The sequence below is a fragment of the Salarias fasciatus genome, chromosome 8 (genome assembly GCF_902148845.1).
Source record: "Salarias fasciatus chromosome 8, fSalaFa1.1, whole genome shotgun sequence".
Taxonomy (NCBI): Eukaryota; Metazoa; Chordata; class Actinopteri; order Blenniiformes; family Blenniidae; genus Salarias; species Salarias fasciatus.
Genome location: NC_043752.1, coordinates 3,830,534 through 3,855,441, shown reverse-complemented (window position 1 = coordinate 3,855,441; position 24,908 = coordinate 3,830,534). Strand labels below are relative to the sequence as shown.

The 24,908-nt window shown below is 46.2% G+C and overlaps 2 protein-coding genes across 6 annotated transcripts in view; one reads left to right on the top strand and one right to left on the bottom strand.

The window, feature by feature from the left end:
• Nucleotides 1-1,501: 1,501 nt before the first annotated feature.
• On the bottom strand, nucleotides 1,502-6,530 carry LOC115393710 (rho GTPase-activating protein SYDE1-like; the record flags this gene model as incomplete). Its single annotated transcript, XM_030098819.1, is given in 14 exon segments — nucleotides 1,502-1,869; nucleotides 1,969-2,244; nucleotides 2,316-2,583; nucleotides 2,795-2,970; nucleotides 3,051-3,177; nucleotides 3,271-3,408; nucleotides 3,710-3,798; nucleotides 3,969-4,082; nucleotides 4,164-4,327; nucleotides 4,889-5,084; nucleotides 5,165-5,219; nucleotides 5,221-5,507; nucleotides 5,872-6,220; nucleotides 6,366-6,530. Coding segments are annotated over 14 exon segments (2,619 nt in total), but the record flags the coding sequence as incomplete, so codon positions are not given.
• A 10,834-nt stretch (nucleotides 6,531-17,364) lies between these two features.
• LOC115393052 (transcription factor COE3-like) overlaps nucleotides 17,365-24,908 on the top strand; it is a 21,075-nt gene continuing 13,531 nt past the window's right edge. For all 5 annotated transcript variants that reach the window (XM_030097825.1, XM_030097823.1, XM_030097826.1 and 2 more), the window contains exons 1-6: nucleotides 17,365-17,526; nucleotides 19,098-19,254; nucleotides 20,475-20,538; nucleotides 20,619-20,674; nucleotides 21,238-21,311; nucleotides 21,504-21,572. In XM_030097825.1, coding sequence (XP_029953685.1) covers nucleotides 17,405-17,526; nucleotides 19,098-19,254; nucleotides 20,475-20,538; nucleotides 20,619-20,674; nucleotides 21,238-21,311; nucleotides 21,504-21,572 — 542 coding nt within the window. In that variant the 5' untranslated portion in view covers nucleotides 17,365-17,404. The remainder of the gene's footprint in view (nucleotides 17,527-19,097; nucleotides 19,255-20,474; nucleotides 20,539-20,618; nucleotides 20,675-21,237; nucleotides 21,312-21,503; nucleotides 21,573-24,908) is intronic.

Genomic DNA, 24,908 nt, shown 5'->3' with positions numbered 1-24,908 from the left:
GTCAGATGATCTGTAGTTGTTTCACAGTGCCAAAACTATAATTGGTTCCATGATTTTTCACTCCTTAACTTCATCTTTCTTTCTTAATATGATCATGAAACCTGTCAGACAGAACTGAGGGTTAAATGTTGTGTTTTCAGCAAGACTTTATCAGTCTTTAAAAGGAGATGGAAACAGAATGAAGCTTCTCATTCTTTCAATATAACACACACACACACACACACACACACACACACACACCACACACACACACACACACACACACACACACACACACACACACACACACACACACGCACACACACACACACACACACACACTAGTAATAATGTGTTTAATGGCACTTTGGCATAATGGAACTTACAGAAAGTGTTTTTGGTTCACAAACTTCGTCATCAGTAATAATAATAATAAAAAAAAATTTAAGTGCTTATTGAAATTGTGCAAACAAAGAAATGTAAAAAAAACAAGGAAAACGGTTCACACCAGGAACCATCACAGCTACCAACTCGGTACCGATAATACTGAAAGATTCTGCAGGCCTGTCAGTCTGCTGCTGCTCCAGAGGGAACTGTAAGGAAACCTGTAAGTAACCAATGGCGAAACGACCAGGAACCTGTTGGGAACCAACGGGAAACTCACTGAGAATCTACAAGAAATCAACGGGAATTTAGAAAAAAAAAAACAAATTGGGAAGCGCATTGAACCACTGAGGTACCAACGCAATCAATGGAGAACTATCTGAGAAGCAAAGGGACTTGGAGTCAATCTGAAAACAACAGAATGAATGAAATCACGCGATTGAGGAAACAGGAAGTCAACCAAAACCCAACATTTGCCTGATGGGAGGACCTACTGGATCGACCAGTGCCCCCCCCCCCCACACACACACACACACACACACACACACACACACACACACACACACAGGTTGTGTCTGCTGACTCCCTCTGACTGCAGCAGCAGACTGAAGATTCCTGCAGTCTGTTCACTTTCACTCAAAATTTTAGTGAATGAAATTTATGGCTTCGACAGTGCAAACAGTCCTGAAACAGAACCGCCGTGACCCTTCATGGTCCCACCCTGATACCCAGGAACCAGCTCTCCTCCAGGGGACCTCTGAGAACTTTGTTCCCCAAGCTGTGGAGCGTTGTCCGTCTTTGGATCATAAATAAATAAAGTTTGTTCTGCTGGTTTTTTCATTGCAGCCCACACAAGACCTGATCCACCGGAGAACAAACCATCAGGAAACTGTCCAATCAACAACCTCGATCTACACATCAGCCTGTACTCAGATTACAGGAATCCCTCCAATAACTGAAGCCAACTTAAAAAAATGTTTTTCTTAAATTTGGATCAGATTTTGTCAAACTTCAGGATGTTGAATGTAAACAAATCTCCTGATGATCAGTCTTTTGAGGATAAAATGTGACAGGAAACAGAAGTAAAGCATTAAAATATCAAATAAACATCTGAACGTTTTCCCCTGTTTTTTTTTTCCCCGGTGGATTCAGACTCGACTTCATTTCCTCACAAATGTCTTTAAAAGCTTCTCAGTTTCAGTCAGACTGAAAGAAAAAAAAATACTGATTATTGTTGCAGCTCCAGAAGAAACTCCCTGGTCTTCCTCCTCCTCCTCCTCCTCCTCCTCCTCTACAGGCAGATGTTGATCTGTTTGGCCAGCTCTCGGTCTAGGTCGTGGATCAGCGTGTCGAAGTCTTTCAGACTGAGCCGACAGTGAAACGGAGCGTCAAAATCCAGGAACTCGTCCACATACAGAGCTCCGACTCCTCCTGCTCCTCCTTCTCCCGCTCCTCCTCCTGCTGGCCACAATTCCTTCTTCTCCTGCTCCTCCTCATCCTCGCTGCCTGAAAACGAAAGGAAGTCAGAGGAGGGAATAAGTGGCGATGTTGGCGCTGTCAGAGTGAATGTGATGGTGAAGATGGCAGGGTGAATGGTCTGCTCACTCTCGCTCGCTGCCACCTCGTCGTAGTCGCCCTCGCCGCTGCCCAGCAGCCCCCCTCCGCAGACGCTCCAGTCTCCGGCGTAGCGGTTGATCGGCGGCGGGCTGTCCAGCCGGGCCGGCCCTCCTCTCCCTCGCCGCGACACCACCACTTCCTGCTCGGATCTCTGAGACAGCCGCATCACCGGACGCCGCGGCCCCAGGGGGTGATGGGGCGGGGTGGGGGAGGGGGGAGGCGAGGCGTCAGCGTTCTCGTCGGGGGGGATTCGGTGCGTCGGCACTGAGGAGGTAAGCAGCAGAGTGAGCGGTCTCCGTGCTGAAAGCAGTGTGTCAGAGTGGGCGGGGCTTCACCTGGCCACAGCTGCAGCAGGTAGTGCAGCGCCTCGATGTGACGCTTGAAGTCCACAGCACTCGCCATTTCCTCGCCTTGACCGAAAACCTTACCCGCCCCCCTGGCTCCCCTCCCTCCCCCTCCTCCTCCTCCTCCTCCCCAGGCCTCCGGGGACGGGGTGAGGAGAACCGGACCGAAGCACACAGCGAGGTTCTGGTGCGTCATTCTGTTTAAGGAGCTGAAAGAGGCGACGAGGCTGAGGTGGTCCAGCAGGAGGGAGAGGGTGGCCTGCGGCGGGAGGGAAGACCGTCTGTTTACATCATTATTTCACTGCAGCCATCAGTTCTGTGTGCACTGTCTATACAGTGTATACTGAGTGTGTACCATGTATATGTGTGTGCATACCGTGCGTACGGTACACTGTACATGCGTATTCTGTGAATGTACACTGAGAATACCATGTGGATATGGTGCTGTGTGTGTGTGTGCTGTGTGTTACCCTCTCTGGAGGGGGCAGGCAGGACAGCAGGCCCACCGTCCTCTGGGCTAGTTGGGGGTCCAGGGGTGTGGGTGGGGCAGGAGGAGGGTGCAGGGTCATGGCCTCCCGGACCACCTGGTACAGAGTCCTGGTGATGAGTGGAGACGGGAGCTCCCGAAGGTAGTCCTTAAGAATACCTGAGAACAAGCAGAACGGGAGATGCAGTCCAGGGATACGGGTGAGTCCTGTGGGCGGTTCTGGTGGTGCGTTCACTGACCTGTGATGACGTTGATGTCGGGGTACAGATCCTCAGACAGACTCACAGCTGAACTGTTCCTCTCAAACCAATCTCTGAGCTCCTTCTTCACCGCAGCGGATCCACACAGCCGGTACAGACCCACCACCTGAACACACAAAGGTACAATCCTACTAAATAAACCACAAACAGGTTACCATAGCAACAGTGTAGGTGGAACAGTGGCGTGTTGAGATCACACCTTGAGTCCTCGCCGTTCGATCTCCGTCACACTCTTCTGGATCAGCAGTGGGACGGGCGGTGCACATCCTTCTTTTTCCACCAAGTGGTGCAGTTCCACCCCGAAAACAGAGGCAGGTGTGGACGAGTCTGTACTGGACTACACAGATCATTAAAACAAAAAACAAAAACAAAAACTGAGTTGACCAGAACTGTCAATACATTTTTGATTGAGGTGTCATCAGGAGGAGTGTTCAGTGAATGTTTACACCAACAGACTCTTGGCCCGGTCCTGGGAGGCTCCTGTGCTGGAGGCTTGGAATGTCCACCTGCTTGAACACACCTGAGGATGCCGTTATCACCAAACTGCTCAGCTGGAGAGTCTTCCAGGACCGGGCCTCCAGAACGCTGCTTCAGGAAGGCAGCAGGTGAGTCTGTGGAGCTAGTGTGTGTGCGCATACCTGTGGTTCCCAGCTCTCCTGCAGGGAAAGTTTGAGGTAGAGGAGTCCTCGAGGCTCCAGCTTCACACACAGCTGCTGACTGCGACTCCCTGAGACACACACACACACACACACACACATATATATAAAACTCACAGAGTCTGAATCTCATCAACCATACAAAATAACCCATGCATGCACAGGGAGAACATGTAAACTCCAGCGCTGGCATGACACTACCACTGAGTCTTCATGTAAGTCATCAGAGAGGGAATCGAACCTTTGAAGAGGGGCGGTATGGAGACCCCACCGAGACCACACACTCTGTTCCTGCTCGGACCGCTGGAGGAGGAGCTCTGTTCGGGTTTGGCTCCTCCCACCACTGGCAGGCTCGCTGCTGAGGAGACAGATTAAGAGGAGGTGACGCCGTCGGGTTTCAGCAGACCTCCTGCAGAGCCGGTTCTGACCGCTGTACCTGGGGTGAGCACCACGATGCGGAGCTGCCGGGCTCGCTCAAGCTCCAGGTGAAACGTGTGGTTCAGAGAGAGAGTGGCGCCTCGCAGGGCCAGAAGGGCGGTCCTCGCTCGTGTCACACCGTCAATCTGGATTGCCACGAAGACTTCCTTACCGTCCTCAGACCTGGACCCCCACAGAGAGCGAGAGAGAGGGACTGTTACCATGGAAGCAGCAACAACAGGATGAACTGCACTATTAGGGACTTTACAGTACATCTGCCACAGTCTGTTTCTGAGTGAGCAGCACTCAGGGGGCAGGCAGAGGGGGTAACAAGGCAACACTCCTCTAACTGCCTTGACGTTTCAAATGTTATGAGGCAGGAGCATGTGAGCTGGACATGGAAACTCCCTGCACAAATCCCCCAGGACCCTGAAAGGGAAGTCGCTTTGAGATGCTTGCTAAAGGCAGAGGTGGCGGCGGGAAACGCAGAGCCGTCCGGTAATCAAGACGTTGGCAAAGACATGAGGAAAGCAGTTGATTGTTGTTGCACCAAGACAAGTAAAATACAGAGTGATAGAGGCTGAATCACATCTTGATCAAAGGTCCTCTCTAAACCATCCCATCGGTTCCAGTGATGGTTGGTGTGTGCTGGTGCTAAAATCACAGCAGTATGTCCTTTGAGCGTGAACGTGGACTGTTTGGGGACGTTGATACAGGCGTCCACCAGGGGCAGGTGGTCTGTACCTGCTGGTCTTCATCTCATCCAGGCCCAGCAGGTGGACGGTCAGTAAGCCGGTAACTCGCTGGTTACAGCGCGGCGGGTTTGATCCCACGTACAGCTGGAAGGAGCTCACGTCGCACGCAGAGTCCTGGGACCCTGTGGGTGGTGATGTTGGTTGCCGTGGCAACAGTTCAGGAGAGTCTCCATCACTGAGGTAACCTGAGTGGAGAACAGAAATCAATTAGTGAAGGTTTTTCTAGTAGAGGTGCATTGCCTTGGTAAACTGAGGGTGTTTTCACCTCCTTTATTTGCTGATCGTCCTCTGGAAGAGCGTCTCCTGGACCGGGCGGGGGGGGGCCGAGCTGTCCAGGTGATACTTGCTGATCACGTTCTGATTGGACAGCGCTGACGCCGACGCGCTCCGGCTGGAGGGCTCGTCCCCGCCCTCTCTGCACTCGCTGTTGCCTTGGCGATGAGCCCTGGAGGCTGAGCGGAGGCTGAGTTTGCGTCGTAGTTCCGGAAGCTTTTTCATCTTCATAGAAAGTTTCCTAACTGTACCAGGTGACCTCAGCCGGTCCATAACGCTTCCCGACACGCCACCTTTCTTATTGGAGGCGGGGCTAGATTCAGAGGGGGTGGGGCCTGGAAATAAAGAAGAAAGTCACAATAAGCAGCTTTTACTTTTATTGATGTCTTTTTTATGTTTTGCTCGAGAAGGACACTCTGTCCGCAGCTAAATCACAGTAACGATACAGAAGATAAGTCCTCAGTGCTGATCCTGTTCTCAACAGTGACCCTTCCATTATCTTTCAGTCTGCTGCTGTATCTCTAATTCTTAGGAAAACTGGTTCTGATCCCAATAATTTTAGTACCCATCATCCAATTTCCATACTGTCATTTCTTTTAAAGGTTAAAGGTTAAAGGTGATGTATAGTAGGTACAATTACAAACCACTAAAAAAGCGTTTCTGTTATTTTAATCTGTTCTTCTTCTCCATCATGTTTACCAGTATTTTCCGCTGTGATGTTGTCGTCATGGTGACTGACACTTGGATTGGCTCCATCTTGCCGAACGTCAGATGGCCCCACCCAGACTCCTGCGAGCTCCGCCCCATCCTCCCTCTTCCTCCACACAGGCTCCTCCTCCCTGCGGGGCCCCGCCTCCTCCTCCTCCTCCGGGATGGGGTTGTACCAGATGTTGGAGGAGGTGTCCTCCTGCGGGCCACGTGTCTCCTCTGAGGACTTCCCCGAGGAGAGCAGCCAAGCGCGGCTGCTGCGTTCCAGGCTCTGAAGGTAGGCACGCTGCCCGCTGGAGCCCCCCACTGGCTGGGGGGAGCTCTGCAGGACTGGGATGGTCTGCGGGCAAGGAGCACAGGAACACAGTGAGATCTGCTCAAGAAGATGGAGGACGACAAAGATGGAAGAAATGAGGAGGAGGAGCATCGGGAGGGGGGGGGGGGGCAGCCAGGAAGTGCTGTGGTTTCAACTGTCTGTTCTTCACCTTCTCCTGTAGCAGCTTCTGACTCCCCGCCGGCCCCGGTGCATCCTGGGAAGTCTCTGACAGAGGTTGTGTGGATCGGTGGGCGGAGCTCTGCTGTGGGGGCGGAGCCTGTCTGGCCCACTGCTGTATCTTGGCGACAGTGATGTGGTTCCGGGGGGGGCGAGGGGGGCGAGGGTGAAGACGTCGTCAGCGAGTGTGACGAAGACGAGTGGACGACGTCAGAGACGAGAGACGCTTCTGAGGAGAGTATAAATACTCATCAGAGGACAAATACTCATCAGAGTATCAGAGTAATGAAGTGCTAGTACTCTATAACAACATATCAAAATCTACAACAAGGCACTAACAACTGTAAAATACTCATAATGGAGAACTAAGTACAAGTACTGCGTTTGTATGGGTGAGTGTGTGTGAGGCCCTCGTGACACACTGTGTGTGTGTTTCTGTGTTTCTGTGTGTGTTCTCTGATGAATAGTGAATGAACATCAGTGTGTTTGTTGCTCATATAAACAGAGGCCTCATTCACATCTGCAGTCACAGCTGTTTATTTTATACCCCTCCTCCTCCTCCTCGCCCTCCTCTTCCTCCTCCTCTAACTGCCCCTTCTCCTTCTCTCCCCTCACGAGCGGAGATGTTCGATCTAGAGACTTGTAGATCTTTGTGCGAAAGAATCTGTTTCAGCTTGGTAAAGTTACGGTGTGTTTATGTGTCTGCGTCTCTGTAGCGTTAGCATTCGTCTCATGACTCACTCGTTACATTTAAATTAAAGTTACATCAGTCAATGGGAGGAAGATGCTCGAGAATCCTGATCTTAGCACTGCTTGAAAAGAGATTTACAAACTAATGAAAGAAGAAACATTATCGGAACAGCTGAGATAAACTTCCAACAAGCAGACAGACTCAGGCAAGAAGCTCACAGCTACTTCAGTAAGGCAACGCTCATCCCAGCTACCGGCTGAACACCGTTCCTCACTGAACGCAACTTTAATGCTAGAGCTCCTGCGGACAGTGGACCTGAGCAGGACTGGGACATACAGAAGCTCCTCAACTGTTGTCTCCAATAACAAAAGCCACTGACCCACTACACCAGGTCTGAAGTGGCCCCAAAGAAACTCAATGTAAACACACACACACACACACACACACACACACACAGAGTCGTAATGACAGGATGTTTGTCTGCAGGAAGATCAACTGATCTCAGTTTGTTAATTATCCGAAACGATTTACAGTTTCGTGCTATTTTGTTTTTAGTCCGGGACAGGAGCCTTGTACTGGTCCTGGTCCTGGTCCTGGTCCTGGTCCTGGTCCTGACCATGACCATGACCACGATCATGACTTTTATCCTGATCTGGAATCCTGGTCTTCAACCTGCATCAGACCCTAACCCAACTCTGATACTGGCTCTGATTCTTGCCCTGGTCTTCATCCTGATTCATGCCCTGGTCCTGATCCTCATTCTGTTCTTGTTGATGATCTTGGTCCTGATTGTGGTTTTCTTCCTGGATCTGATCCTAGTCCTGATCCTGAACCCAGTTTGTGGTCTGATTGTGTCTGGATTAGTTCTGGATCAGTTTCATAGATGAAGAAGAGCAATGCTAACAGAGATAACTGGACTGTAGGCCTGATGTCCCACAGACCTGTTCCACCACAGACCTGATCCATCGCCGAGACCAAAGAGGCACAGCAGAGGACTGGACCGGCATGGTGACTACATGAGCATGGTTCCTACATGGACTACATGGACATGGTGACTACATGAACTTGGTGACTACATGAGTGTGCAGAGAGCGTGATGCATTCACTGACCCTCTCTGTGCAGGAAAAGTGAGTTGCAGCTGCTCACCGCTGACTTTTGGTTCGGTCTTCCTGTGACTTCTGTCTTTTCCTCTCAGTCTGGAGAAAGTCCTCTTGAGCAGGGGCTCAGCCATGCTGCAGCTCCTCCTGCTCCTCCCGCTCCTCCTCAGGCCCGGGGTGGCGGTGACCTCGCAGGAGCAGAGGAGTCAGCGCCTCCTCAGCTTCATGTCTCTTCTCCTCCTCGTCTTTTCGCCTCTCAGAGTCGCTCGACAGGAAATAAATTCCACACATTCTTTCCCAAACTCCCCCTCTTCCTCCTCCTCCTCCTCCACCTCCTCCTCTTTCTCCTCCTCCTGCTCCCCCCTCCCACAGCTGGCACCAGAGTGAGAGCTCATGGGAAGTGTGGTCCCTGAGTCAATCTCTGTCTCTTTAAGAGCTGCTGCAAACATTAGGGTCATCAGGCACATCGCAACTGTACATACACACACACACACACACATATACACAAACAAGGAAACTTAAAGAAAACATTCAGGAAAGAACATAAGATACCACAAAACTCACAAACCCTCAGGAAAATAAACAAGAATTCAAAAAGAAAAAAACCCCACAACATCACAAGCAAACACTGGAAAGAACACAAAACCATAGAAATACACACATAAACATATGAAAGTACACGCATGCTTACATAGATACACAACACCAAACAAAAACCACAGCTGTTGGTCTGCAGTGGATCAGTTGGTACATGTGAGTTTCCTTGTGAATGTGTTGGCAGTTGCATTTCCTAAAAGTGTGTTGCTGTCTGTGTTGTTGTGTTGCTCCGTGCAGACTTGTGTTATTTTTGTTGTGTGCTGCACTGAAGCTCTGTGGAGTTGTGCTGTGTGTGTAGTTGTACTGTAGTTTCTGCGATCGTGTTGTTCTGTGTGTAATTGTACTTTTTTATGTGTAATTGTGCTGCTGTGTGTGTGCGGTTCTTGCTCCGTGTGAGATTTTGTTAGTTTGTGTGTACTTGCGTTGCTGTGCGTCATGGTGTGTATGTGTCTGCGCGCGTGTATTTGACCAGCAGAGGGAGGCACAGTACAGTAGATTCACAGTCTGAGCCTCTTTTATATACTGTCAATAGTCTGAACAGGCGTATTATTATTATTATTATTATTATTATTATTATTATTATTATTATTATTATTATTATTATTGTTATTGTTGTTGTTGTTGTTGTTGTTGTTGTTATTGTTATCATCATCATCAACATCATCATCATCATTATTATTATTATTATTATTACTATTATCATTATTGATAATGGTGTTGTTCAATTAAAATGTCTTTATGTGCAGATTGTGTTTGTCACGTGACGGCTCGTGATCTATCCCTCTGTGTATCCTCGTGTCCTGTAATTTAAAAAGTTTGTGACATGTCATCGTAAACTAAAGGAAAGATTTCATTTAAATTCAGATGCGATAACCTGACGTGAAACAACAGCAGAAGTAATGAAGCTTTCGCCCAGCAGGGGGCAGAATGTCTCCACGTTGTGAAAGTCACATAATCGGCTGCTCTTTTTTAATGTTAATAATATTTTAACAAGATAACTAAAGTACATATTCATCAAATGACCACATTTGGAAAGTTTTTTTTTTCAATTTCTTACAGCATTCGCTCGTTTATAGATGAATGCGACTCACCAAAACAGACCAGAGAAGATCGAAAGAACCTTGAAGGTTTGATTCTTCATTTCTGCAGACTTTGGCGCAAACTCCATTAACGCCTGGATCCCTCCCACTTTGATTAGATAGATAGATAAATAGATAGATAGATAGATAGATAGATAGATAGATAGATAGATAGATAGATAGATCTCACACTGGGACTAGTAAAACACTGGGGCTTTTATTCTGAAGGCCTTCGTACTATTGTGAAGGTTCCTGGAGTTGGCGCTGCTGTCCACGCGCTGTTCACGCACCGCCCGTCCAATTAACGTTCTGTAATGATCTTAATGTGATTACTGTACGTATTGGAGGCCATGAGCGACCTCTCTGTGGTTCGCACGCACGCGAAGTAAGGAGGCCTTCTTGTTTTGAGTCGCGTGCACTGTCAAGTACAGGTGAGTGGCATAGGTCAAGTACAGGTGAGTGTGTGTGTGTGTGTGTGTGTGTGTGTGGGGGGGGGGGGGGGGGGGGGGGGGGGGCGTGCGTGTGTGAAGAATTCGTGTTTTTTGGTCAGACTAGATACTGAAAGTCAATTTAAGTACCAGTTAAAGTGAAGTGTGTGTTAACAGTTACATAAAGTTTTGTTTTGAGTTACTTAATTGGAATTTTCAACTCAATTAAGCTTTTATTTATAAAGTGCCATTTACAACATAGCCATCCCGAGACACTTTTACAGAGAAAACCCAGCAGATCCACATGAGAGAGCAGCGGTGACTATGCTTTCTCATGTGGAAAAGAACCAGGCTCAGAGGTCTTTCTGCTGTTTTAGTTGGGGTGAGAGGATAAAGAGAGTCATTGTCTGTCCTCTTCAGGCCTGTATTTGTGTGTGGGGCATCATGAACTGCACTGAGACGAGTTTGGGCCCCAGGGCCCCCTGACAGTTCCCCACGGTGAAGGACCAACATGGACAGAGGTGAGTACCAAACCCTCAGTATGTTCTGTCAGGTATCAAACAGCTTGTGTAGCCTGACACTTATCAAACCTCTGTTGTTGGACACCAGAGACTGGTATCAAACCTGTAGTGTGGGTTGATATCATTGATGTTTGACAAAATAAACCCTCAGTAATTCTGACAGGTATCACACTCTCAGTGTAATAATAAAAAAAAGTGCCCTCAGTGTTGTCTGACAGGTTTGTAAACCCACAGTGTAAGCTGACAGGCATCAAACCCTCACTGTCTTATGACGGGTTTTGAACCCTCAGTGTGGGCTGACAGGTTTAAACCCTTAAGATGGGCTGGTAGCTTTAAACCCTCAGTGTGGGCTGACAGGTTTTAACCCCGAAGATGGGCTGCTAGCTTTAAAGCTAGGGTTGGCGATTTGAATGAGATACTTTTTTTAAAATACTGGTTAAAATGATCTTTATGACCCGATGGGAAGCAATTCATAACGTGTTTTTAAAGTAGTTTGGAAAATATCCGCTATCTACAGCAGGAGTAAAACGGGAAAAACAGCAACCAATAGTCTTGAGGGGACACCTTTTTTTAAACCAGTCAAATCCCTTCGCCGTTCGACCTGCCCCCTGCGCGTACATTTCAATGGCGTGCACTGACCCTGGTTCAGTGCGCGCGTAGAAGGACGGAGCGTCGTTGCAGAATGGCGGAGACGGATGTTTGGGGGTTTAGTTACCGTTCAGTGCGCCATAACTTGGCGTAGTGCAAATAAAGAAAAACGAAGAAACGAAGCGCTGAGGAATGCCAGGAATGCACTGGACGCGGAAGTGCCGCGAACGTCTCCGCTCCCAACAGGAGCTCCTCCAATGGGGTGGGAGCTGGGCGGAGCTAGCTAGGCGGAGCCTTGGGGAGATGCTACATGCTAACGCTAGTTTTCCAAGATCGCCAACCCTAGCTTTAAACCCCCAGTGTGGGCTGACAAGCTTTAAACCCGCATTAAGGGTTAACAGTTTTAACTCCTGATTGGGATTGGCAGGTTTTTAATCCATAGTGTAGGATGATGGGTAAAAAAATCTCTCATTGTGGACTGATAGGTTGCAAACCCTCGGGGTGAGCTTAGGGTTATTGAAACCTCTGTGTGCGGGAACAAATGGTAATCCCTCAGTATGGGCTGACAGGTTGTAAACCCTGAGATGGTTCTAAGAGGTGTTTAACCCTCTGAATGGTCTGATGGGTATTAAACCCTCATTGTGGCCTGAAGGGTATTAAACCCTCATTTTAGACTGATAGCTTTCAAACCCTCAATGTGGGCTGACAGGTTTTGAGTCCTGGATTGGTTTTGTCAGGTTTGAACCCTCACTGTGCTAGACAGAAATCAAACCGTTATAGTGACCCGACAGGTATCAAATCCTCAGCCTGAGCAGTCCAGACTGACAGGTATAAACCCTCAATGTGGACTGACAGGTATTAAACTGTCAGTGATTTCTTCTGACAGATTTTTAGCCCTCAGTGTGTTATGACAGGTATCAAACCTCTAGTGTGCAATGACAGGTTTTAAACCCTCATTGTGGCATGACTGGTTTTAAACCCTCCGCGTTGGCTGACAGGTATCAAACCCTCAGTATGAGCTGACAGTCCAAGTGGGTGATCCTCCTCTCATTGAGACGTCGGTCCTTTGGCGTTGATTAAAGTGGCGGCGGCTCTTTAATTGGTGCAAATTGAAGCTGACGTGTCTTTAATGAGTGAACAGACGAGGTTAATGAAGTCAGAGCGGCGCTCCAGACGTCCGGGCGCTCCAGACGTCCGGGCGCTCCGCCTGCGGGTTTCCTCTCCCATCAGGTTTTCAGTGTTTGCTTCACTTTTACTGTTTTAGTTCAAAGTGACACCAAAAGCAACTCTAAACATGATATAAAAGGGGAAGTAGAGCGAGTGAGTGAGTGAGTGAGTGAGTGAGTGAGTGGGAGAGAGACAGCAAGTTTGCTTCATGATCTTGAAAATCAGACACTAAACTGAAGGTCAGAATAAATCACAGTTAGTGTTTTATTTTTTTGCAATTCTGAAGTGTTTGTCAACAACACAGATAATAATAATAATAATAACAGCGATACAAAAACTTGTACACATATCTGCTTCTCGAAAATAAAGATTTATTTAGGAAGTTCATCATGAGCATCGTGATCTGAAACTGAAATATGACAAATTTGTTTTCTGGTGTAGCTTTTATTAGGATTTTCACGACTTATACAAACAAACACTAAACTGTCAGACACTAAATGTTTAACATTTAGGACTTTATTTCTAGGACTACATTTCTTACAGACACAAAAAATAGTATGTCTAATATCATAATGTGCCCTATTTTGATAACAACAACAACAACAACAATAATGATTTTAATAATGATTTTATTTTTTTCAGTTCAAAAAGGAAAACAAACAGCTTTCTGTTTTGACACAAAAGAGATTAAATATATAAAATAAAAGCCTTTCAGTCGGCGGCAGATCGGCGGTCCTCATGTTCTTCGTGCGTCCTGCTGGTGGCGCTGTGTCCCCGCTCTCTGACTCTCTGCTGGGACCGAAGGAATTCCCTCAGCTGGGATGCCTGGAAATCCCTCCACAGTGTGTGTGTCTGTGTGTGTGTGCGCGCACTGCTGAAGGTCGACTGCTTTGTTTCCTCGATTTTTTTTTTTTTTTTTTTTTTTTTGGCGTCTTGTGTTTTTTTCCCCTTCCTTTTTTTTTAGTTTAAAGCTTCAGTGAAACATCAGAATCACACACACACACACACACACACACACACACACACACACACGCACAAATACAGAGCAGAGCTTTAACTCAGTTTTTAGAAATTAAGCGTGAATGAAAATGAGGACCTGAAGGAGGACTGAACAGACTGTCAGTCATCATCCAATCGGGCGAATCGAACAGTTTGATGGACGGCTGAGATTCACAGTGTCGTTCAGAGATTCTGGTTTTTGTTTTTGTTTTTACACGCTTTCGAGTTTCAGTTTTCAAAATTTTGAATAAATACACAGAGAAACAAATACAGAGTTTTACAACCATCTTTCGATAGATGATAATGATAATAATAATAATAATAATAATAATAATAATAATAATAATAATAACTATACTAAAAACTTTATTAAAAAATTCACCATAAATCACCTTCTGCTGCTAAAACGCACGTGTGTGTGTGTGCGCGTGTGTGTGTGTGTGCGCGTGTGTGTGTGTGTGTGTGTGTGTGTGTGTGTGTGTGTTTGTGTGTGTGTGACAGCTGGCACATCTGACTTTGTCGTGACATCTGTGAAACTCACTACGGACGCCGCTGATGTCGCTATTTAAATGCAAATGTGTGTTCCAGTGTGTGTGTATGTGTGTGCACGCACGCGTGCGCTTCGTGTGCTTTTGACACAGAAAAGCAGGAGACACACACACACACACACACACACACACACACACTCATCCACACAGATTAACTACATGAGCAAATATAAAAAAAAAAGAAAATATTTTGTTTTGTCCATAAAATCAAACATTTAATTCCTTCACATTCTGAAATAATTCTTTTAATAATTTTTTAATAATTTTGTTCAGATTTAACTTTCAAATTGAAGATGAAATGTAATTTCCAGTGTTTAAATTAAATGTTTAATTAGTTGAGCAGCGTTAGCCCGTCAGACAGAATTTATCCTCATTCTACTGTTAATGTGATTCACTTCATACATATAATACATTTAATGTATTAAATATGTTCCGATTGTGTAATTGACGACATTAATATAATTAATTGGAATTATAGAAGTCATTAAATGTACATAATTGATGTTATTTAGTCATGATTTATTGAATGTGATGCATTGAAATAAAATATAAATGAGTCATAAACACATCAGAGTGAATAGATGTAGATTGTAATATATGTACATATAAAGTGTGTGTGTGTTTTTAGAGGGATGAACAGAAGTGAAATGTGTGTGTTTGCAGGTTCGACCTCATCAGGTAACCGAATCAAACGCCCCCTCCAGCCGCTGCACTCAGCACATGATTCATGGCGCGGTGGATCAGCGGCGCGGAGCCGCGGACTCTAACACGGTTTGTCTCCACGTCAATGACATCAAGGAAGGAGTTAGAGCCGCACTCTGCACCTCCTCCTCCTCCTCCTCCTCCTCCTCCTCCTCCTCCTCCTCCTCCCGTCTGAGTTTCAGATTAACTGATTTTCTGTTAAATTGGATTAATATGAAATTAATTGAGTCACTTCGGTTTCAAAATCAGATGTTTTTCTTCTCATTTAGGCAGAACTTCTGTCTGTAAACGAAGCAAATCAACAAACTGCGGTGAACAAATGGAAAATCATTAAAACCAAGTGAGACACTGAGAGGAGGACCCCGTCATTTATCTGTCGCTGTAAATACTGTTTTTTTATTCTTTATGTTTTACTGAAAGTTTTTTTTTCCTTTGAAATAATCGTTTGCGGACTCACCAGATCTTCGTCGAGGAGGAGACGCGCCTCCTTCTGCTGCTCCTCCTCTTCCTCCTCATGTTGGATTCTGTCGGATCATAACTGACTTTATCTTTTCTTTTCTTCCTTTCACTTCTTTCTCTTCATTATGATGACTGAAATCACTCTGGTTCTTCCTCCTCCTGCTTCTTTTCTTCCTCCTCCTTCTCCTCTTCCTGCTCCTGCTCCTCGTCTTCCTCTTCCTTCTCCTCTTCCTCCTCCTCAGTTTTCCCTCAATGGATGAATAATTTCTCTTTCAGTCTCGTGCTTGTCCTCGGTCGAAGGCGCTCCTGCACCTCCTCTCGCTCCTCCTCCTCAGAGTCTCGGAGGCCCACGAGGACCTCCTCAGTTTGTTCCTCCTCGGGTCTTCAGGAAGTTGCAGCGTTACCGTGACGACACAAACACTGCAATTTGTTTTTTCCTCCTCAGACTATTAATGGGGCCAGCACTCACATAGACCTGAGACTAAAGACCTGAGACCCAAGACCTGAAACCTCAGAAAAAAGATGCGAGACCACAGAATTGACCCTAAGAACCTTTGATCTTTGACCTCAGGTCAGCTGTAAACTGTGACTTCACCAGTCTCATAAGTTTGCCGTGTGCAGATCGCACGATCTGTGTGTCTGGAGAGAGAAATCCCTCAACAAAACCAGGAGGAGGAGAATCTGGACGCTGTCGGAGCTGCAGAAAATGAAAAGCAATAGAAGAGATTCAGAAAATGAGGTGAAACCAGAGAAGGAACTAAACAGAAATTGTATTTTATTAAAGTCCGGAAATTAAAAATGGTGGCGAGTCCAGCGTCTCTGCTGGAGGCCGAGTCTCCTTTTCCAACCAGGTGAAAACTGAGTCTTTCATTAACAGTGAAGACTTTCGGACGGTGGGAATCACGGTGTGCCTTATGAACGAGTGAATGAGTGAACACATGAATTGATCCGCTCTGTTCTTGTGTTCATCGGCGTGTCCCATCATGACGTTCGTTATGGAGCAGAGCGGCCGTGCAGCGAAAGGCAAGTCCATGAAAACCAGGTCACACAGTGGCACCAGGAAACCTTCAAGACCAGTGACGTCTTTAGGTTCTTAAAGACCTGAGACCAAAGACTTAAGACCAAAGACCTGAGACCAAAGACTTAAGACCAAAGACCTGAGACCAAAGACCTGAGACCACAGACACAAGACCTGAGACCACTGACCAAAGACTTAAGACCAAAGACCTGAAAAGACACAACAAAGACTTGAGACCAAAGACCTGAGACTGGTTCTAATAATGGGTCTGAGTGGTGAGAGAGGGCGATCAAGGCCCCCATCTCTCTCTCTCTCTCTTTCTTCCCCCCCGGTTGGTCGGTTTGAGGGTCCGCCTCCTCCCCCTCCTCTCTCTCTCTTTCTCTCTCTCTTCTTTCTCTTTATCGCTCCCTCACACACACACACACACACACACACACACCTCCAGACACACTCTCACCCTTCCTGTCCTTATATGGTCACGCCCCGCCCCCCGCGGCGATGTCGTCAGCGGCTCAGAGGAAGACCCGTGGGGTTTTTGGGTTTTGGCGTCCAGTCCTGTGGGGCCACAGGGCTGAGAGTTTCTCCTCCGCTCCTCATCCCTCCATCCTGGGCCCGCCTCTCCTCCCTGCGCCTCCTCGCGCCTCCACGCGCCTCCTCTCTTTGGGGAAAAGAAAAAAGACACTTTGCTCGCGCTCGATTCTCCGTCCGGACCCGACTCCGTTTTTTCGTCCTCTGAGGAATTTATTTCTCTTTTTCTTTTTTTTTTTTTTCCTTCTCCTCCATCCTTCGCTTCGTTCTCGGCACTTGTTCTTCGAGACTCTAGAGAATTTTTCTGACACACTTACAGGCGGATTTTTTGGTTTCCTGCTTGTTTAAAGTAAAAGTTGAAATAGGAAGGAAAAAAAACAAATCTGAGAAAAAGTTGTAAAACGCTCCCGTCTGTTCCGACCTCTGCTTCCCCTCCGCTCGGAATCGGGGTAGAAAATGTGGCGTTCGCTCCGGTCCGTCCTGTAGAGTTTCTTCTTCTTCGTTTTCTTCTGCTGAACTTGAGTTCCTCCTGCTGCGCTGCTCCTCCTCCTCCTCCTCTTCCTCCTCCTCCTCCTCCTCCTCCTCGCCTCCTGCTCGGGGCCCCGGAGATGTTCGGGATCCAGGACAACCTGCCCCGCGGGGCCACCACCAACATGAAGGAGGAGCCGCTGGCCGTGCGCTCCTGGATGCACTCGGCCGGCGTGGTGGACGCCAACACGGCCGCGCAGAGGTAAAGTGTCCGGCCGTCGCCCCCGGGGATTCTGGGAGCTGGAGTCCCAGCGGAGCGGCGCTCCGAGCCGCCGGAACGGAGACACACACAAGAACAGTTTTTTAAAAAAAAAAAAAATGCTTTTCTCATCTTTTATTGTTTGTCAAGGTTAAAAAAAAAATAACACTTTCTATATTTTGAATCAAACTATTTTTTTTTAATTAATTACAAAAACTCAAAAAAGTTTTGAGTCTTTTTTTAGAAGTTAAAAAATATTTTATGTCTCATTTCACAGGATGGAAAAAAATTGTTACATTTGACAAAGTTAATATAATCTAATATTAATCATCAATATGATAATGTCTGATGTGAAACCTTACATTCACTGTCTTCTAATGATTTATTTTGTGAACCAGGTTTTAATGAAATATTAAAACAGAAAACTATCAATTAATGGAATCAATTAAAAATATTTATAAATAAAAAAATATGGAAGTTAAAACTTAACACAAGAAACATGGAAATGAAACGTCTCTGATGTTTCGGCGTCTCGTTTTCAACCACCTCGGTGAATCTTTCATTCAGTCATTCATTTATTTCTACAGGAAAACAAAAGTAAGGAACATATAGACTTTTTTTATCATGGTGATTGATAATGTTTGCACTTTATTTATTATCACAAAATTATCAATAAATCAGAGGGAAAAAAAATTGAAAGAAGAATTAAGTTTTGTTCACTTCTTAATGTGAATTAAAATTTGTTTCTTTGAACTCAGAAATCAGAAATTGTAATTACTGACACTGTAAAAAATATGATTTCGACTTTTTTTTAGTCTTACTGAATCAAAACATAATTTCCACAGTAAAAAGTATAAATCTTAATTCCAGTTTCACACACACACTTTTTATTGTGTTGAATTTATACATCATTGAAGTGAAAGTATTTTTATGGATATGAATGAGAAATTTGAAGAATCTGGTTCAAACTGTGAAGACAGTCTCCCTCTGCACAACATCAGTATTTAGAAATAATAATAACAATGTTATTAATTTGTTATTTAGTGTATTTTACTATCAATTTCAATCTATTCTTTTATATTTTACTCCAATCTGAAAACAAACTTGACGCTGCCGCTCAATCATTTTTCTGTACGTGTGTGTGTGTATGCGCCCGTGTGTGTGTGTGTGTGTATGCGCCCGTGTGTGTGTGTGTGTGTGTGTGTGTGTGCATGGCTTCACTTTAATTCGTCCTGAGGCTGCAGTTTGACTCCCCTTTCTCATTGTTTCAATATGACACACACACACACACACACACACACACACACACACACACACACACACACACACACACACTTCTGTCCTTTCCAGTTTGTACTTTGTGCCTTTATGTCATTTTTATCACTTTTTTGTCACTGAAATTGGTTATTTTCTGTATTTTTTTTCATCTTAAATCTTATCCTTTTTTTCCATTTTGTGTGTGTGTGTGTGTGTGTGTGTGTGTGTGTGTGTGTGTGTGTGTGTGCGTGCGTGCGCGTTCCGTGTCCTCCATGTGTTTGATTTGCCACACCTGAGCGTGCCTGTGTGTTTTCCAGCGGGGTGGGGCTGGCCCGCGCTCACTTCGAGAAGCAGCCTCCGTCCAACCTGAGGAAGTCCAACTTCTTCCACTTCGTGCTGGCGCTGTACGACCGGCAGGGCCAGCCGGTGGAGATCGAACGCACCGCGTACGTCGACTTCGTGGAGAAGGAGAAGGTGAGCCTGCAGCGCGTAACAAACGCACCCGAGAGACAGCAAAATCACCCCCCACTTTTTTATACTTCAAAATCACGTGTTTTAATTTAAAATGATGTGAATGAAGGTGAAGAAGTTTAGTGATTAACTCTCAACAAGCGCACCCAGCAGGCATCCCGCTCCGAGAAGAGGCTGAAACCTGATCTTTGATGAGACTTTGAATTTAAAATCAGATGGAATGAAGAGAGGCAGGGGATTTTCATTTAAATTGAGAGTTTTTCATTCACCGTGTGACGATTTCAGGGAGACAAAAAGTGAGACAGTAACACAAAACAAGCGCACCCAACAGTCACAAGAAAAAATTACATCCAGACTTCGAAACGGGGTGAAATTTTTTAAATTCCTCTCAAAACACGATCGATTATGTTTGTTTGTTTCTTTATTTTTCAATGCACGATGAGCTTCAAAGATATTTCAGGTTCATTCAGTTTAATTTGGCAAACGTCAACCTCATTAATTAATATAAGGCGGGCGAGTATTTAATTATATATACATTATATTAATGTGAGGAAACTTTAAACAAATGTCACATTAAGACAGGGGAAGGGATTTTAATTCAGATTGAGATTCTCTTTTTAAAAAATAACCCCAAAATGCATGTTTCAATTTGAATTTGGAGCTTTTGGATTCATCTGTCCTTTTTTTTACTGAGATGAAAAGACCTTTATTTTTAAATGAGGACATTTAAGGTGGAAAGGTTTTTTTTTTTTTTTTTTTCAGTTTCCAACCAGATTTAAGAAATTTGCTTCAGTGCTGTTGGTCTCAAATTGCTGTTTTTGATTTGTCGTATACCAACTTTCTTCATGTCTGCAAAGAGAAGGAGAAGCAGCAGCACAAAGCAAACGCACCCAACATTCGCCACAAACATGGAAATTGATTTTTGAATTCTCAATTAGTGACTTTAATTTATATTCTTTAATTTGAATCAAATGAATGTAAGCAAATTTTTAATTTTAATATATAACATTTAGTTGGAATCAATCTTTCTTTATTTTCCTGTTTCATTTATGTGTCGACTTCGTACAGAGGGAGAGATCAGGAACTTTCATGTAACACTTCGTAGTTGAAAATGATTCGTTTTACTGGAACTTTTTGTAACGTGAAGTTAAAGTCACATGACTTTCCATCAGCCAATCAGCTCTGCATTGTGTGTTTTTGTTTCATTCACCTCTGGGTCTCAGGAGCCGACCGGAGAGAAAACCAACAATGGGATTCATTACAAGCTGCAGCTGCTGTACAGTAACGGTAGGTGCGCTTGTTTTGCCGCACAGCGCTGCACACAGATGCAGAGTTAAACAGAGCGACTGACGGCGTTTTCCGTGCAGGAGTGAGAACGGAGCAAGACCTGTACGTCCGCCTCATCGACTCCATGACCAAACAGGTGAATCATCTCTACGCACACGCTTCTCGCAGTTGGTAGCTGAACGCTACGGGTTAGTTTGTGTTCCGGGGCGGGGCTTAGCCAGAATTCAATGGACAGTCCGTAGGAGGAGCAGAGGGAGGTGCAGACAGTTGATGGGCGGAGCAGAAGGAGGGAAATGGTAAATGGATTTCACTTAAATAGCACTTTAGCGCCGCCGTTGAGCGGTCCCCGAACGCTTCACTTTGTTAATTACATTCACTCATTCACATTCAGTCACACACCACTGGAGGCGTTCTATTCATCGGGAGCAGTTTGAGGTTCAGTTTCTTGCTCAAGGACATTCTGATATGTGGACAGATAGGGAGTTGAACCTGCGACATTTCCATTGAGAGAAGACGAACTGATCCACAGCCTGAAGGAGCCACTGGTCGTGGTTCGGTCAACTTCGTCTCCTCCTGTTCTGTGGTCACCGGGTCTTAACGGGTTCAGAGGTTAACAAGCTCTGAGGAGGAAGGTTCTGCTTTCAGCCAATCAGATGGTAGAATGGTAGAAAGTTCAGCTGTGGGGCGTCTGTGTTTCAGGCCATCATCTACGAGGGTCAGGACAAGAACCCAGAGATGTGCCGAGTCCTGCTCACTCACGAGATCATGTGCAGGTAGGAAGACCTCCACACCCAGACCAGGACCTGCTCTTCGTCCTGGTCCTGGTTGAAGTTCTGGTCTTGGTCCGGGGCCGGGTTCTGTTCCTGATGCTAGTCTCGGTCCTGGTGGTTCTCATGGTCCGGGTCGTGGTGGTCCTGGCTCTGGCCCTGGTGGTCCCAGTTCTGATTCTGTTCCCCCCCTTTCAGCCGCTGCTGTGACAAGAAGAGTTGTGGAAACCGGAACGAGACGCCGTCAGACCCCGTCATCATCGACAGGTAGGGGGCGCCGTTCGACCACGTCTCCATGGAAACAGCTGAGTGACAGAGTGAATGAATACATTAATTAATACGTGAATCAACGATTGACTGAATGGCTGTGAGTCAACGAAGAGTAAGAGAATTAGTGAAATTTTGAGTTAGTGAACGAACGAGAGCAGACGTTTGTGAATGAGTGAGTGAATGAATGAATGAATGAATGAGTGCACATCATCTGTAAAAAATTTCTTCTGAAATCATAAAAGATGGTTGAGAGGCTGCACCTCCCCCCTCCCTCCACCTCCTCCTCCTCTCATATTTTCCTCCCTCCTCCTCCGTCCCAGGAGGAATCACTCGCTCTCCTCTCCTCTTTTCACCTCCCCCTCCTCCTCTCTTCAACTCTCCTCCTCTTTTTCAGCTCTTGTCTTCAACTGAGTATTAATCTCATTCCTTCCCCTCCTCCCCCCTCTGCTCTGAGGCGGAGGAGGTGGAGGAGGAGGGTTGGAGGAGGAGGATGTGTAAAGAAAAGTGATTTTTCAGCTCTCCTTTTTTTTCCGCCTGTACTGGGTGAAATGCATGATGGGAAGGTCTCCTGTGTCTGCTGCTACATCCACTGTAAGCCCGCAGCTCTGAGCAGCTTGAAACGGTCTGCTCCACCTACCGGGGCTTTAAACACTCTGCTCCACCTACCGGGGCTTTAAACGTCGTACTGCACCAAACCGATTCATCAGAACCAATGTTTTCAGCGACCTGCAGCACCTACTGGGGATTTCGACCATCTGCTACACCCAATGAGCCTTTAAATGACCCACTTGACTGACTGGGACTTCAAAAAAAACCAGTCTACCTACAAGGGGCAGCTGAAAGAGCGCCCCCTGCAGCCAGAGCAGGCCAGCAGAGGAGTTCCACGTGGAGTTTCAGTCAAGTTTGATTTGGTTCTTCTGCCTCTCACCAGACATCCAATAATTAATAACTAGTTCGTTAATTAACCAGACCAATAATTATCCAGCCCATTAATTAATCGGCTTGTTAACACACGTTTCACTTATTTTTCTGAAGTTTTTCAGTCACTTTCTGTTGATTTTTCTCTGGGCCTTCTGAAGAGCCTCGTCCTGTAGATTGAGCCTCCTCACTGCTGAGGATGATGACGAAGGTGATGAAGATGGAGGCTCCTCCCGGTGAATTTGTGAGAGTTTTGGTGAGGGTCTCTGGTGAGGTGCGGTGTGGGATTGTGGGAGGACGGCCTGCTGTCAGTCATGTCCGTGTGTAGGTGTGATTTCCCGCTCACTGTAGGAGAGAATCTCATTATCGGCCACGTTTCAGGGTGACTGACAGCAGAATAATGTTTGGGGGCCCCAGGGGCCCACGGCCGGCTCCATGTTAAATGTATGAATGCATAAGAGTCAATGGAGAGATGAAGTGTGGCTGAATAGTACTCGCCAACAGAGGAGTGTGACCCTGAACACACCGTCGGCTGCTATTTGTCTGCTTCACACAGAGCAGAGCTTAATGGGCAGCAAACGCATCTGACAATTTAAAGAGCTGCAAATGTATCGTCCCACAACCTAAGGAACCTCAAACGCATCGTCCCACAATTCAAAGGGCCTCAAACACATTGTCCCATGATTTTAAGAGCCTCAGACGCATCGTCCGACAATTTAGAGGGTCTCAATCACATCGTCCCACAATTCGAAGAGCCTCATCGATCCAGCAAACTCCTGATCCCAAGCCCACCTCTCGAGCCCTGTCCCTGCCCTTGTCCTTTTGTTCCAATAAAAAGAGCTTCAAACGCATCATTTGCCAGTTTAAAGAGCTTCAAATAACTGTTCAACAATATGAAGAGCCTCAAACACATCATCCCACAAAAAGAGCGTCGCATGCATCGTCCATCGATGTGTGGAGGCTCACTACTACCCTCCCTGAATTTAATGAACCTCCAACGCATTGTACCACAGCTTAGAGCGTCTGAAACTCACCACCCAAGAATTCAGACGGCCTCAAATGCATCGTCCATTAATTTTAAGTGACTCATACACATCATCCGGGAATTTACAGATTTCAAATACATCATCTGACAATTTAAAGAGCCTCGAATGCATCATCTGTCATTTCAAACAGCCTCACAAAGATCTTCTGACAGTTTAAAGAGCAGGCCTGCGAGTACTGGTCCTCACTGAGCTTTGCCATCACTGTGTCGATGTGTTGTTGTTGTTGTGTTGCTGTTGTGTTAAACACACACAAGTGATTTTTGGTCCACCTGTTGTTTTCGGTGTTAAACCACTGCGTGTGACTAACGGGGGTTTCATCTCCTCAGATCAGAGTTAATCACAATCTGTGTTAACGGTCACGACTTAACGACTCTCTAATTAGACTGTTGTCGACTTGTGATTGGTCCAAGTGTCTGGCTGCTGTGTGATTGGTGTGTGTGTGTGTGTGTGTGTGTGTGTGTGTGTGTGTGTGTGTATGTGGTGTTTCATTGTAAATGCTAATGAGGTGACTTGAATATGTAAATGATGTGCTGGGCGGAGTGATCTCGGTGTGTCCGGCGATGCCAGCTGAACCGCCTGGGAGGAGTTCCTCAGGGTATACGTGTGGGCCCCTCGGAGCTCGCAGACTCAGGGAAATCAGAGGATCCTTTCCAGAAGCGTGTGATTTAGAGAAATGTGTCAGTTGAACTTTGACTGCTGTGATCATGCAGAGGGAGTATTTTTTACTGCGGAGGAATACACAGCTGCTTTTACTCTCACTGTTTTGTCCCTCCTCCTCCTCCTCCTCCTCTTCCTCCTCCTCCTCCTCGTCCTCACTGAGAGGAGGAGGAGGAGGAGGAGGAGGAGGACTTGTCTGATCTGGTTTTCTTTGAGTGGAGAGATGATGGACTCCTCATTATCTCAGCTAATTATCTTTACATCAGTCTGACACAGTGTACTCGTGTGTGTGTGTGTGTGTGTGTGTGTGTGTGTGTGTGTGTGTGTGCGCACGTGCATGCATAAGTGTGTGCGCTTAGGTTTTTTGATAGATGTGTGTGTGTCTGTGTGCGCGTGTGTGTGTGTGTGTGTGTGTGTGTGTGTGTAGTAATAGCGGTAGTTGTATATCAGCGTCAGAGTTTGATTGACAGCTGACATTCAGTTGTTGAGCAGTAAAATGTCAGATTGAATATTCCTGCAAATCTTTTTGACCTCGCCTGGCCGCCGTAGATCCTCCATCAACCTGCTGTCCGTCAGTCGGTCTGTCCGACCCGCTTCAGGTTCTGGTTCTGGTTCTAGTCTTGTGTATGTATTTGATGGAGTTCAATTTGCTTCAGACACAAAGATTCGGAGTGTGTGTGTGTGTGTGTGTGTGTGTGTGTGTGTGTGTGTG